Below are 16,416 nucleotides of genomic sequence, written 5' to 3' on the forward strand. Positions count from 1 at the left end.
AAAGGATTTACGTTAAAGGTCCCCCAAGGTATCCTAGTCAATATCAAGCTATTCCTGTGTTTGAAAGGTGTTTTAGCTTGATATCTCCAGCAGCGGGGAACATGTTTTACTGTGAGGCGCAAAGAACAAAAGTACACACACATTCTGTTCAGATCATGGGTGCAGCCAGGGTTTTTGTTGGGGGGGGGGGAGGCCTTTTGTTAGCAGGGGAAGAACCTCACTTTGCTATGTATTTTTATTAAAAAAATTATTGGGGGGGGGGGAGTTACTCCTCCCTGCCCACCCTTGGCTACGGACATGGTTCAGATCCTCCCAGTTCTTTAGTGAATCGCCAGTATAGTGCTAGATCAATTAGTCAGAGCAGTGAAGCTACAAGTCCAAAAACAAATATTCTGCTTTTGACAGTACCATTTGATCCAGAGAGGTGTTGATCTGGCCCTCTGTGCGCCCCTTGGACAGGTAGATGAAGTCACCCTCCTGTCAATTATCCAACATCACATGACAACAGGTGATTGAAAATACAAGCCATGGCTGCAGAGGAAGGCTCAGGAGCACGCTCCAGCTTTTTCCTTTGTAGCTGCAGCTGGAATTCCCTTTCAAGCCTTCCTATGACTGGTAGGCTTGGTAGGGCTAACTAGGTCTGTGGCCAAAGGCTCTCCACTTGCTGATTGAATCTGCTGGCCCTCTTGATACTATAGCAAGCCAAAGATGATGCAATCACTTAGGATATGCACATTTTGCTATACAATTATCATATGCTTGATATCCATTCCTAGAGAACTGTGTGGTTCAGAGGGGATAAATCCTCGTGTGAAAAATAGTATTTCCTAGACTTCACGTGGAGGAGTGTTTGACTTGCCACAAGAGACCATTTGCCTTGCAATGATTAGCGCCATTGGATTGCCAAAAAAGATGGCGCGTTTTCCGTTTCATGTGCTGCAATAGGAAAACTGAGGTAAGGAACCTGTGATTTCAGCCGCATGATCATTCATTAATTTTAATTATGAAATGGAGATTCCTTCTCTTAATTTTGCCTTCCCTTGTACTAGAAAGCTCTTTGTTTTGCAGTTTCTATCTTGGCAACTGATTGCATTTATAACCCATCAAGCCCTTAGCAGATATGCTACAAATCTTAGGGCTGGTTTAACTCATATTGTTGTGCCAACATCTCTGGGGGCCAAAACAGCAACTGTTTCAACAGTTAGAGATAAAATATCCACATTCCAAAATACAGAACAGAATTAAAACTAGAGATAGGGAGAAACATCTACAACAAAGGGGCAGGGGTGACCACAGCTCAGTAGCAGAACATTTGCTTTTGCAAGCAGAAGGTTTTGAGTTCATCTCCATTTAGAAGGAACAGGTGCAGGTGAGGAGCAAGATCTTGCCCAAGACCCTGAAGAGCCGCTGCCAGCGAGTGCTGGGCTAGATCATGTATGGCTTGATGTAAAGCAGCTTCCTGTGTTCCTATTTGTTTCTATGGAGCAAATCAGAGGGTAAACATCAAGGTCTAACGCCATCAAGTTCTTGCCATGAAACTGCCTGGGTTACATACACTGTAAGTAGGTCTTTTCTAAAAACAAAACCACTCGGAATATACAGTAGCTTCAAAACAGTCAGTGATTACGAGATGGGAAATAACAGTTTCCACACGTCACACGGTGTATGTCAAATATATATATATGGGCAGAAAGAGTGGCCAGGAAGCACAGATTAGCAAATTCACAATAGAATTTGCAGCTCTGTTGGCTTCTGAAGGCCAGAGTGTTGTTCCAGCCCCGGTTTTTTTGCTGTTGCACTCCAGGCTGGGACAGTAATGGGATCCAAACTGGCTCCCTCTCAGATGGATAATGAAGCTGTGGATCTGGTGAATCCATGGCCAGCTCAGCTCCTTCCTCACCCCAGTAACATCCTGTTTCAGGATCTAAGCAAGCTACTGTCAGCAGGAACACTGCTGCTGGTAGGAGCTTCTCCACTTTATGTTCTTTCAGCAGCTGCAGCAGGGACCTCCACAGTGACAAAGCCTCCTACTGGTGGAGCCCGACAGAGGGACACATCTCCTAAACCTAACCCTAATCCAGCAGCACTGAGCATGGGGGAAAGGATCGCACTGCAAGTCATTCTATTTTGCAGCATGCACAGTTTGAACTTGCCAGTTAGGCATGCAATATGAGGAAAATGTAACCTTGCTCTGCTATCTTGGTTTCCTGAATCTAAAAGCAAGCATTTCTAATATAGAGTTGCATCAAGCCATTTCAAGCATGAGAACAAGAACTGATTGTTCACTTAATTTTTAGCACATTTCCTGTTGTCTCGCAGATCTGTCCAAGAATTCTCAGTCCGCAGAAGAGATAACAAAACAAACTCTTTTTCTGGGTCCATAATAACGTTGTCTCCACTCAATGATCCTGAGGACTGGGGTGGGATTAATTTGATATAGCTAAAGAAAATAAGAATACACATGTACACATAAGAAGATACCATGGCCTGTCTCAATATTATACTGAGTCCAAGGCACTTGACACTTTTTACTGTCATCAGGCAATAAAAAGAGCAAGCATTGGCCAGTATCAAGAACGGTTTTATGGATGCCACTTTAAGGGCTATTACTGAAGCAGTAATAGCTTCAGTATTCAGGAATTACTTCCTGAAGCAGGAAGTAAAAATAAAGGCTGTAATTCAGCACAAAATTGCATAGCTAAAGTCAATGGGATTTAAAGTAAGCATATTATTTCAAAAATACAATATAGTATTCCTTTTTTTGTAAACCTATGAGCCCATGTTATCAACTGACTCAAGAAATGGAAATTAACACCCAAAACCTCATGGCTGTGGCACAATAGCCACAGCCTCCCTCCTTTGGTTTCAAGCACCAAGAACTCGTATAGCCTAAGTGAATATAAGCAACAGCTCTTATAGACTGCAGGGGCCCCAAACTACATACACTGTACCAGGCCTAGGAAATCCTGTTGGCATCCTTTTTCCGACAGCTCTTTGCCACCATTTCAAAATTAACAGGTCAAGGCAGTACAGTGGTACCTCGGGTTAAGAACTTAATTCGTTCTGGAGGTCCGTTCTTAACCTGAAATGGTTCTTAACCTGAAGTGTGCTTTTGCTAATGGGGCCTCCTGCTGGCACACGATTTCCGTTCTTATCCTGGGGCAAAGTTCTTAACCTGGAACAACCACTTATTGGTTAGCAGAGTTTGTAACCCGAAGCATCTGTAACCTGAGGTACCACTGTACTGTATATTGATTCAAAAGCCACAGTTGCATAACACAGCAAGGTACTGCGGTGGAAAAGGAATGTGAGAAATTGGGATAGAAGTGCTAGCATTATACCCAGCAAAACTATTGCAGTAAGCCCCACATCTGAATGCAGCCTTATTGTGATTTAGCAGCACTGACAAACCACAAAAATTCCTGCACCTATGGCAAAGGAGACACATTTGGTCTTGCATCTATCTATCTGAGCATTTGAGACAGATTTCCAGGAGCCGTTCATGCTAACCAATAACTAAATCTAGTATCTGTCTCTTTCTACTATAAAACTTCAGAAATCTAACAGAGGCAAAGTCAGACAACATATGGTTTTCATTTAACTCCCTCCTTCCTGCCTCCCACATCTCAGGATCAGAACACCCCACCCACTGGGAATAAGATCGGCCCCTGTTGTTTTATCATCAGGAAATGCTTAGAGTTGAGAGTTATTGAATGAGAAAAAAAATCCCCACCACCCAGGGTTACTGTGTTTTAGAGAGTATTTTATACTGATTACATATGTTTATACTATGTAACTGCCAGAATTTACCAACTTTGAAAATTTCCTAGCCCAGCCCTGGGTTCTTCACCACTCTTCTCTCCTATTCTTTAGTTTCACCTTCTTCTCCTACTATATCTGTAAAGTACCAGATGAATTAATGAGGCCAATGCAGGCAGAAAGCTACCTAAGAATTAGCTCAAGGAAAACCAGGTGTTAAAGAAACATTAAGCCTTAACAGAAGCATTGCAGTGAGGTGCTACAAGTTAATTAACTTGATTGTCAGAATTTCCAGTGTGGTCTACCAAGTGTGGGACACTCTCAGATCAAATAGCACAGACATCAATGTTTGAGAATTTTTGTGTTTGTTAAAATTATTCAGCATTCCATGCCTTGAAGAAGCACAATTAACACCACAGACCAACAACCCTCCCTCCCTCCCTTTAGACTTACATCTATTCTCTCTTCAAATCGCACCATTCAAAAATTCACTCAAAGCAACTTCCAAACATTTTTGGATGACTTCACCAAAATATCAGGCAAAGGAGCCTCCCCTTTTTCTGTTTTCTTTCCTCAGCTGCAGTACCTGATTTTTAACAAGTTCCACCTGTGATAGAATGCCTCTCCATTTAGCAAACCACATAGCTGCCATTCAGGTGTGGAAATCTCAGCATTATGTTAAATCTTAAATACATTTCCTCAGAATAAGCTAATTATTGGTAGTATTGGACATGTGTTCCCATCCTAGATATTGTAATCACACAACGACCAAAACATTAATTAGTTTCTTTCCCAAAGCATTTTCTCTAGAATATGACTCACTTTGGCGGATTAACAAATCTTCATCTCAGTTGTTTCCACTGGTGTAATCCAGTTTTGAAACAGCAGAGATCTATTCTGCTCTGTCCAATTCTGTTCCACTTTTCCTCCACCGCCACCAGCAGAGAGAGATGATAACTGGGAATGCAGAAAGTGAAAAGAGGCAGTACAGATAGTACTCACCACCTACTTCTAAAATGTAATAGTATGGAAGGTCTTCATCTCACAGCCTCATAGGAAAGAAGCCCAAAGCAAATTGAGAAAATGGCTCTGGAAGCCAATTCAAACAGAGACAATATTCCAAGAGATCTGGGTGATTAGTTGTGTAACCTAATTAAACAGGTGGTGTTTAAAATGGCAGTCTCTGGGGTATTTAGAAATGTGTTTCTTAAAGAGCTCCCAGAGGTTAAGGCTGCCTGAAACTACCGTAACTAAGATGCTCTACCTGTCTCTTTAAAGAGCTCAGATAAGCACCACCTTCTAACCTGCTGCTCATCCTTCTGTCCTGTGCAACAGAACAAGCAGAAGTCAAGCACTGCGCGGGGCAATAGATATTGGTCATAATATAGAAATGGATGCATGGGAACGTTTATGGTACACGGATATAAAATTTACAGCATGTTATAGTTTAAGAGAAAACTTTATGAAAATGTTATATAGATGGTACCTAACACCTAGTAGATTGGCAAAAATATACAAATCCAAATTGAATATGTACTGGAAATGTAGAGAGAAAGAAGGTATTTTTTCATATGTGGTGGTCTTGTAATAAGGTTAAAGCTTACTGAGAAATGATATAGAATGAATTGAAAAAGATGTTTAAGATAACATTTATTTTAAAAAAAACCCAGAAGCTTTTCTTTTGGGAATCATGGGATCAGAACTACCTAAACATTGTAGAAATGCATTTATATACGAAACCACAGCTGCAAGAATGTTATTTGCCCCAAAATAGAAGGAAGACGAGGTCCCGAAGAAAGAAGAATGGATACAGAAGTTAATGGACTACGCAGAAATGGTGAAACTTACCGGGAGAATAAGAAATCAAGATAAAATTTTTTAAAGAAAGGAATGGAAATAGTTTATTATTTACAAACAAACTGTAAACAGATTAAGACATTGGCAGGAATCAGGATTAATGTAAAAACCTGCAGTTTCAAAATATATATGGATATATACGGGAATATATAAAAGAATATGTTGAGATAATTTGGAATATGCAGGAAGATGAAAAGAAATGTAAAGAATCACAGAAAGAAGGGGAAGGGAGTCGGAGTTTGAAATGCTAAAACTATGATTGAATAATTGTAATACACATAAATGAAAATTATAAATAAAGAAAAAAGAAATCAAGCACTGCATTCACATGACAGTTTATTCCATTTTCACATTTCCCTGTTAATTTCTACATTCTATTTGAGCTTTCACACAATGTAAAAGCCACTTCCAGAACTATATGGGAATATAGCACAAGTTTAGCACTCATTTCCATATTATCTGCAAATAGATTATTAACGGAAGCAAAGAGCACAGAAATGAGCACTAAGCTTGCAGTGTATTCCACTGTTGTTCCAGTAATGGCTTTTACATCACGTGAAAGAGGAACATAACAGTTAGGGTCTTTATGCGCTTTTAAAGTAGCAGGCACAATCTCAACTTTAGTGGCTAGCAACCCTATTGGTGAAGAGAGAGGTGTTTCAGATGAAATTCTGAATCCGATTTATATGCTAATTTTCACTGCACCCCTGATATTAACGTAATTGTTAGGTGGGGACTGAAAGCATATTCTCCAGAACATTACAAAGAATACCACTTAGAGCTCAGCTGAATGCATGATTGCTCAGAAGTAAGCCCTGCTTATTTCAGGATTGCACGGGCTTTCAGCCTTAACTGTCCTTCTTAAGTGATTGTGCGTGTAAAAAATGCATCTTTAAAAAATGCATTAGTTGCTTCAGATAACCTAAATACCAAGTTGTACATTAAGTATGGGCTATCCAAATGTGTATTCTATACATTGGATCAGCTCATGGCTAGAAGGAAAAAGGCATCCACAAACGTTTAAGTCCACTGATACTAATATCAATGCTCATGACACACTATAAAGCACAAAGGGCAGGTTCCTGTCCTGAGGAACGTTACAGTCGAAGAACCAAACTGGAAGAGATGCTAAGCACATCATCATTTGAAACTATGCTTAAAAACACTAACTGCATGTAACTTTTTTTGGAAGTGCAGCATGCAAGGAGGAGAGCTTTTACAATTCCTTTCCTGGTCCCGATCTCAACAAAAAAACACCCCTATTATGGAGAAAAGCTCCCAGGCCCCTGAAGGGAAGATTTTTCTTATAATTGCATAACAAACTTGTCTTGCTGCTTATGGATGTGATTCAGGTAAAGGTAACCCTATTAGCATTCTTAATTAAAAGTCAATAGGACTTTCTATTGGGGGAAGGGCTACAAGTCAGGGATAGAATATCTGCTTTCTATGCAGAAAGACCTCAGGTTCATTCTCCAAGTAGGACTGGGAAAAGTCTCTGGTCTGAAACCCTGGAGAGCTGCTGCTAGTCAGTGTAGCCAATACTAAACTTGATGGGCCAGTGGTCTGATTCTGCTTCCTATGTTCCAACATACTTACTCCTTTCCCATTTAAACCAGTGGGATGGAAAACTGCATCACTTTGGATCAATTCTATTGTCATGGGACATGGAGGAATGCTGAGACTGATATTACCTAGAGACTTTCTGGATGCTTTCTTGGCTTCTGAACACCATGAAAAACTTCAATAAAATTATTATGATTATAGTAGAAATATTTTTTTATATTTAATGAAGTGTCCTATACATTCTGACCATTCTCTAGGCACTCTGCACACATGCTGAAATTAATCAATGAAATTAAAACATGAAATGTTTTCAGTAATGGGGAAACCCAGGCAATCCATTTCAACTTGAATACTAGGCATGTGAGAGTAAGCCCCACTGAATTCAACGGGACTTACTTCTGAGTACATAGACTTGCACTCTTTACAATTCATTTGGCAGTAAGAGGCAAATGGAGGAAGAAAAATTAATTAAAACACACACGGTTACATTTGAAATGGTATCTTTTAAATAAACAAGTAAGACTTTTCTGAGTTTGGTGGAGAGATTTAACAGAAATGCTGGGGTTTTCTTTTCCATGGGAAGCCTCTCACAAATCCAGGAAGTTTTGACTGTAGAACAAACTGATCCCCCAGTTTTCACAGCCAACACTTTAAGTACAAGATAACACTTTCAAATGAAAGTAAAATCTAACATGTTGCCGTGGTTACAGGAAGTTTCCTACATCAGTGCTGTGATAAGGGTGTGTGTGTGTGTGTTGCACAACAAATGTTGATTTCTTGAATAACACATCTCATACATTTGGCTTTAGTTCACCCTTGGCACTATTCCAGAATGAATGGAGAGAAGACATAGATTTTCCGCAAGCTACAGTTCCAAGACCTTTTGCTCTTCAGCTGGAGCTCTTGGCAGCACTACTGCTAGCTCAGCTTCAAAAGGGGGAAAATGACTTATCTGCAGCAGTTTTAGGGAAGACCACAAGGACCAAATGCAAAGGACATGTGGCCTCTGTAGGGAACCTTATTCTAAGGCCCTAAACCTCTAACCCACAACTATCCTTTCTCATTTTATGGGCATAGCTGGGCAGAAATTAATCCTCTCTCATCCCCACACTCCCAAAGTTCCTCAGTTCTGTAATTATTGCTTTCATATGCAAGTAACAATAGAGGTACAAAGACCATCTCTGCAAACAAGAGAGCAGGTCCCAAATAATTACAGGAGAACTACACAGTTTTACTGTGGCTTTCTGATACAGAGCACTTCATATAATAATAATTCCATAACTCATCAACCTTTATTACGGTCCAGAGACCCAACAAATCATTACAAAGCAGTACACAATTCATACAGCCTACCTCCAAGTTAAACAAGCATTTTGTTTAGAATATAGGGATCATTTGTTCTTGCAACCACCGATAAAAACTTTGCCACTGCTAATGTTCTAGCATTTGTCCGGTCTTCCACCTGACATAGTGAGCCTCTGATTTTCCCGGGAAAGGTACCAGCAAGGGTAGTATCAGTTCAGCCCTGGCTTGCTCATATTTTGCACAATGCAACAAAATATGTTTTAAATTCCATAACTAAGATGAGACTTAGAAGCTATGCTGCTATTACTTATGAGGTATCATTCATTTTTATTTATAAGATTTATAAATAAATACACACACACCATACATTTAAAGCACATGGCTTCCACCGAAGAAGCTGGGAACTGGAGTTATGTGTGCTAAGAATTGCAGCTCTCTTGGGGTTAAGCTACAGCTCCCAGGATTCTTTAACTGTTAAAGTGGTCTACATGTGCTTTAAATGTATGGTGTGGAGGTGTCTAGCTCACCTTTTAGCACACACAGCACTTTAGGTGGCTCACAATAAAATAAGGGATTCCATTAAAGAAAGGTGGTATTCAACGAATGCATCCCATCCATGAAGGATTTACAATTGTGCAACTGAACACTCCCCTCATGAACCACACATTCTCCCCAGATCTATTCTGGAGGGTTGGGGGAACCCCTAGAATAGATTTAGGGGGTGCATGGAGAAAATTCTGTTGCATAACTTTAAATCCTTGCGCTGACAAGGAAGTGTTATTTGGATACTGCCCAAGACAAGGCCATAAAACAACTGATTTAAAATAAAATGAATTTAGAGGTGATAGAAAGCAACCCAACAATGCAAAAAGTAATCAGTCGACTCAGATGAAATGGCTGCCTAAACAAAAAGGTATTAGAAAGCTATAAAAATATTCTGGGGGATGGAATTCAGCAACCTACCGGTAGGTGCTGACCTGAAGAGCAGCCTCTTTTGTATCAAATGCACCTCAGATAAAGGCAGGGCATTGGGGAGGATCTCTCCAGATATCAGGCAGGCTGATATCATGGGGCAGGGGCAGTCTTTTGCCTACCAATCTGCATAAACACAGTCCAAAAAAAGATCCCCAAGATTATTTAGCAGTAAAATGCACTTCCAAGTGCCTTTCTCCAACAACAACGTTCCTTAGTTTTTGTGTTTGCGCAATTGGGATTAACCAGGAATTCCTTTCTAGATTTTAAATATTCAGTAAGAGGAGATGAACAGATGGGTTTACAAGCAATGGCCCTCTTTGCTACAACTGTTCCAGAAAGGAATGAGGAGGAGTCTTGGGTGAAGGGAGTTAAACGCAGATAGGAATCTGATTTGGTTACTGAACGGCTAAGAATGAGGTTGAAGATTAAATGCAGTTAGTCATTTCTGTATCATCTAACATTAAAACTGTTATTGTGTACACTGTCCAAGCAGGAACAAACTGAAAAATGTACTATGTGACACTACCCATGTGCCAAACAAGAGTTTCCAAATATTCTGTATTGTTTAACTAATTTTTCACACTTCTTTTGGCAGCATGGCATTGTTTGAATTGGCAAGATACGTAGTCGTGATTAGTGCTTGTTCCCAGAATGCAAAAGAGTGGGCCTCTGGCTCTTACTGTGAATCTTTGCTCCCACCCTCTGAGACCCAAACTGGTCTCTCTGTGGATGATCAGCTATCCAAGTAGCTGGCAACAACAACTCCAGTGAGGAATTAGAATGTGAACCAGTAGGCAGAAGAAACAGGTGGATTTACTGGAGATAGCTTTTAGAGAAAGAAACTCCCTGTATCAGCCAACCTGTGATTTGAAAGCTGCTGGAAAGGTCTTGCTAGTAGTGCCATCTGTAAGCAAACCTCAAGAAGCAGTAACCTGACAGTGGGTCTTCTCAACTAGGGCACACCACTCCCATTGGTATACAGCTGGCAGAAACCCTGCCTTGTTTCAAATGTGTATTATTCAACAGGCCTTTGATAGTCAATATGCTAGGACCACATAATGTAGATAACTGAATTTATTTTCATATTTGATGGTTTTGTATTTATTGTTGTAACCCACTCTTGAAGCCTAGGGGCAAAAGGCATACAAATAATAGTACCAACAGCATTAGCCAGAGATTTATGTCAAGGTTTATACAGTACACTGACATAAATCCAATATTCTTATGGTACTCATGCACCCTGCTTTTCCAAGGAAAGGAAGATAACTTAAACCATGTACACAGCTCCTATAGTGCAAATTTCATTAACCAGGATGCATCTGATACAACTTGTTTAAGTAGTTGTTTGCATGCCCCTTCTACATGGGTGAGAATAAGACATGGATACTTACAAGAGGAAAAATTATTACATGTGCTTTCGCTGGGGGATCAGAAAACAGTGATCTCTGTACTCCCTCTACTGGCTTGCTTAGTTCATGTCTTCCCGCATGTTTTCTCGGTTTTATTTTTTAATCCTGCTGTCCCACCTTCTGTGATGGAACTCCAAGCAGCGTGCACAAAATCTTTTTTTTTTGGGGGGGGGGGAGTCTTTCTCTGTGCACCCTCTGCTGGCTTGCTTAGCTCATGTTTTCACACAATTGCTTTAATTTGTATACAGTGGTACCTTGGTTTACGAACTTAATCCGTTCTGGAAGTCTGTTCTTAAACTAAGGCCTTCTTAAACCAAGGTGTGCTTTCCCATAGCAGTGGGGAACTCAATTTATAAACGACTTCCAACTTTTTTGAGAGATACATATAAATGCTTTCAATAATTAACACCACAAGCCTAACTATGTCTACTCAGAAGTAAACCCCACTGAATTCAGAGGGGCTTACTCCCAGGTAAATTGGGTTAAGATTGTTGCCTAAATCCATTAAGAAAACATTAGACCAATGCACTATTCTAATAAGTAAATGTGACCATTTCTGGCATAGAAATCAGCCCCTCCTGACTGGATATCTCTGGCCAAGATGGACATGCTTCTAAAATGCCTGGGATTGTATAGGCCACAAAGATAAACGAGGAGGATATTGAGGCAAGAAAGTAAACAAGGCGCTGATAGAAATTCCCCCTGTACTGACCCTGCTTTAATGGTGGCATCCAAGTTGCCACAGATGGAAACAATTTTACATGCAAGTTGCCTTGTAATAAATGACATGGTAGCATGCAAATAACCCCGTACCTGAATGAAAGGCTTGCACTTACCTGATCGCAGCTGAAGAAACGGCCTGCCCATGTTTCTTCCCTATCTCCTTCCACTCCATTTTAGAACATACGGGGGTCTGAGCCTCTTAAACAGCATTACTTTAATTCCTAGTTATTTCAATGGGTTTTGTTGTTGTTGTTTTAACTGGAAGGCAGGCAGTCATGCCGCTTTTGAAATGGGAGCCACACTTGGCTCCCACCTGTGCAGGCCACATTTACCCAAAATGCAGTGCTTCAGCCTATAGATCTATGAACTCTGTAAATTTAGTAGATGTAAAGGCTAAGGTTTATAGATCTATAGGCAGCGTGGATAAATTAAGACTATTAAAAAAATATGGCATAATTAGCTGGCCACTGCTAAAATGCTGTCCAGAGGGCTGGGAGGGTGGTCATGCTGCTATGGAGGCAGCAGATGAGGAAAAAAAATTCTCTGTAGTTTTGGCCATGGGGTGGTGGTATCAACAGCAGTGTGCCAATGGCCGCCAGAAGTCTGGTGCCAGCCCTGTATGAATGAAGCAAAGCAATCTCTACACTGTATGGAATTAATGCTGTGGCTCAAACCTATTGTTAATTCTTCTGAGCTTGTGTATCAATTACAACAACATTCTGAAGGTCACGCTTCTGTCTTGTTGTCTTATGCTTAACTATGAACAAATTACAAGCAGAGCTAATGGTAAGCTTTATTCTTGATGAGGCCCAGAAGACTTGACTGCATAGGGTAGAAAACCAGCTTCTCCAGCCAGGCCACACCTCTTGAGTCAACTCTCCAAGAGCTGGCCTCCTGGGTCATATAGCTTTTTATTTTAAAGGGACCACATGACAGATATTTAATGGATAGAACATACATTACAGCCTCTCTTTGTCCTCCTACTTTATTACATTTCTGTCTCACCATTCTTCCTAGGAGCTCAGGGCAGCTTATTGGTTCCTTTATTTTATGACCTCACACATTAAATAATAGACCGTGAGATGAAGCTGGATGTTCACACACCCACGTCCTCAAAACATAATACTTTGTGCATCCCTAGAACTGTGCTCCGAAGGATTGGGAAACTTTCTGTAGAAGACTGGAGGGGGCGGGGCACACACAGGATGTAGGGGAAGGAAAGAAGTACAAGCAGAAGTCAGCTTGCATCAGTTTGGATTTCAGCCTGTTAACATGCTAGTTATGGTACACAGATCTTGTACATCCGAGCGCACAGTCACCAAGACACAGAAAATTTGCATATTAAATAAATGAATTAAAAAAATAAACGCAGGCATTACTTGTAGAAGCTGGCATTACTGAGCAGCGAGTCTGTATAGTTTGTAATTGCCAGGAGGAAGGAGAGCAGAGACACCTCTTTTGAATAACATGAAAGTGAACTGGGACAAAGAAAATAGTATAGTGTGATAACACTTGTTTGAAGATTTAGGATTAAAACAGAACAAGACAGTAGAGTGGTTTGAAACCAAATGCCATGAAGAACATTTAAATTGATCACGCAGAAAAGTCCTCTGTGATAATGAGGCAATTTAGGACCCTTTACAGTAGCATTTAAGAGGAAAGAGCTGCCTGAGGAAGCAGTTCATTTTTTTTTAAGTAAAATGTTTTTTATTATTATTATTATTTTATTATATAAATTCCTTTTGGCTTAGGTCCCATAGTTTCACTGTAAAATAACACATACATTATGTGGTGTATTGCCTCTTAGATTCTACTGCAGGCTGAAATTAGCTTTCATAAGATGATGTACACCTAAGCTGCACAGTATTTCTTACAATGAAGTAATCCCTTGGTGGGGATTTTATGAAATTTTAACAATGCAATTCTTTAATATCTACTCAGAAGCAAGGGCCATTAAACTTGGTGGGCTTATTTCCAAGTAAGTGTGCAAACTGGACTGCAGCCTAATTGTCATTAAAACTGTATTGTGAAACCACTGTTCAACTGTATTTCAGTTGCAGGTTATGCATTTGCTTACAAGGTGTATTTATGTGCTGGCTAATCATCTTTCTCTAAGTACCTTCCTTGTCTTCTCTGGATAGCTACAATGTCAGGTTGAGAATGGCAGACAGCCCCTAGTAAGAGTTGGGTTGCTACTCTGGGCTGAAGATGATCTGAAAAGGGCTGGGGGCAGCTGCATTTTTCACATATTTTTGCAACTGGTACAAAGCTGATTTTGCAGGACTTTGGACCAAGAGAGCAAAAGTGTTAACCTAATCAGTCACAACACTGCGTAACTAATCAGATTTGACCATGTGATGTCACTCAGATCAAACAAAGCAATTCAAAATGAGGACAATACAAAGCAGGAACTCTGTATCACCATTCTGAATTGACTTAATTCCCCCACCATGACATCACAGCATGACTAAATCTGATTGGCTTAATAAAGCCACGGCACCCTCCTACTGACTACTTTTAACGTCAAGCTGAAACAGTGACAGAAAGCATACAGGTAGTTCATTTGCAGATAACAATGGCTTTAAACAGCTACTAAATAAATAAATAAATAGATTTAACGATCTTGCAGGGTGGGGGGAAACATTTGTACCGCACAATAATGCTACCTCATCTGCACAGCCATCAAAACGGATAGGAGGAGTGATGGTGGCAGAGCTCCCTGCCATGGGAAGCTTTGGCAAGCCAAGACTATTAGAATTAAACTTCAGTTGAAGGCTTATAGGCTCTAGTTCTTAAAGAGGGATGGTTGAATTGCATCATAAATGTTAAAGTTAAAGATGGTGATACCTATGATGTAAACGCAAAGAAATCTGAATATATGTCTTTTAAAATTGGCTCCCTGCAAAGCTTTCCAGATTTCTCCTGGTATTATTTAAAACTAGCACTGTTTCAGCAGTGACTTCATCTACGTCTGGATTGCCTTACTATAATTCTTTTTCAGCACCATGAACCTCTTTGAAAAAATGCTGACTGCATGGAACATTATGCATATATTTTGACTTTTATTTTTTTAAAGTTTTTATTTCCTAGAAATCCATAAACTAATCCTCATATTCAAGCTGAGTAACACCAAGCCAAGATAAGTATCCAAAATAAAAGGCATTTGTTAATCAAAATATAATGAATGAGCAAGCAGTTTCACCTCAGATTGTAGTCCAACCCTCAATGGAACTTGGTTCTGAGTAAATTTACATATGAATGCACTGCATGGAAAGCCTTGTAGCCAGCCTAATATCTGAAAAGCAACTGACATCAATAGGATGTCATCATATGTCAGAATGGAAAATATTCCCAAGGTGCAGTAATAAGACCCTAAAAACATTAGACCACCAGTTAGATTTGCAGCAATGCTGTGTTGTTCTGGAATGTAAAGTTGTTAGGTCTGATCATGTGTTCTGCTTCTCTCGAATGGGCAAACAGGAATTTACTGTTCCTGATCTGTCAGTTGTGCTGATCACTCCCATACCCACCCTTCTTGATGTTAATCATTCCAGTCTTGAATCACACTGGATATTCCAGAAAAATGCTTCATTCATAATGTGCAAAGAACTTGGTTGAGTCATGAGTGGACACTGGATTTTGAAGGACCAAAATAAAACTTTAACGAAAAAAGGCACTTAGGGAACCTTTTCCCCTCATGGCATTCCTTTATCCCAGGTACTTTTCTACCAGCATAGCTAATTTCTGCTGTTCTTGGGTAACGTGTGTGTACGCACACTAGGGCACTTGACCACAGGGAAGTTGGGGGGCGAGAGGGAACAGAGTAGGGTTCACCTTCCCATGCACAGCTTTTGGTATTGGAGTTACAAAGTGGTGGGTAGGGATGCAAATGTATGTGAACATTGCAGGTATTAACAAATCAATGTGGCTCCTGCTACATTATTACTTCAACCCTGAAAAACACCTACAGTCACCCTGGACTATTGGATGTCTCATATGACATAGTGTTGTATGTACGTCAGAAACTCCACTGGGCTGTCAAAAAGGAGACCTAAAGCTAGCATGAGCTAGAAGTAATTCAATAAAAGTAGTTCCAACCTAAAAAATTAACCAGCCCCAATGTGTCATTCCCATTCCCAAAAAAGAAAGAAAAAATTGTGTTTACAGTGGTACCTCTGGTTACGTACTTAATTCGTTCCAGAGATCCGCTCTTAACCTGAAACTGTTCTTAACCTGAAGCACCACTTTAGCTAATGGGGCCTCCTGCTGCTGCCGCGCCGCTGGAGCATGATTTTTGTTCTCATCCTGAAGCAAAGTTCTTAACCCGAGGTACTATTTCTGGGTTAGCGGAGTCTGTAACCTGAAGCGTATGTAACCTGAAGCGTATGTAACCCGAGGTACCACTGTACTGTAACCTGAGGTACTTCTGGGTTAGCAAAACTAGATACGTTGTCACTCAGCCTGTCTCATGCACTGTGACATGGGTCTATGAGTCTGGACTCTGTAACTGAATGTCATATGCCTGCTTTTCTGGTCAATTTGGAGGAAAACATTATTGGTCTTCAGCCATCACCATATATCGCCACTCCCTCCAGTTTGAGGCCATACCAATGGTTTACAACCTTCATAGAATCAGTATTGGCCCCTAACATTTTAATGTGATATTTAGAGTTGGAAAGAAGAGAAGCATTAGGTGAAAGCCTTTTTGTTTCAATGCATAAAGAGACTATTTAGTATGCATCTTTCTCTATTGCCTATTTATTTAACAACAGATAGAGGGAGAATGCGTACAGGAAATACAGTAGCCATGACTGGTAGGCACCCT

At 40.3% G+C, this 16,416-nt stretch overlaps 1 protein-coding gene across 1 annotated transcript in view; it reads right to left on the reverse strand.

Annotated features, from left to right (window-relative positions):
• The window catches only part of LOC308471314 (rho GTPase-activating protein 7-like), a 90,818-nt gene extending 78,896 nt beyond the window's left edge, over window positions 1–11,922 (reverse strand). The window contains exon 1 of the mRNA XM_080995216.1: window positions 11,705–11,922. Within this exon, the coding sequence (XP_080851342.1) occupies window positions 11,705–11,735 (31 nt within the window). The 5' untranslated portion in view covers window positions 11,736–11,922. The remainder of the gene's footprint in view (window positions 1–11,704) is intronic.
• Between the last annotated feature and the right edge of the window lie 4,494 nt (window positions 11,923–16,416).

This window comes from Podarcis pityusensis (genome assembly GCF_964106645.2).
Source record: "Podarcis pityusensis genome assembly, chromosome: 2".
Lineage (NCBI taxonomy): Eukaryota > Metazoa > Chordata > Lepidosauria > Squamata > Lacertidae > Podarcis > Podarcis pityusensis.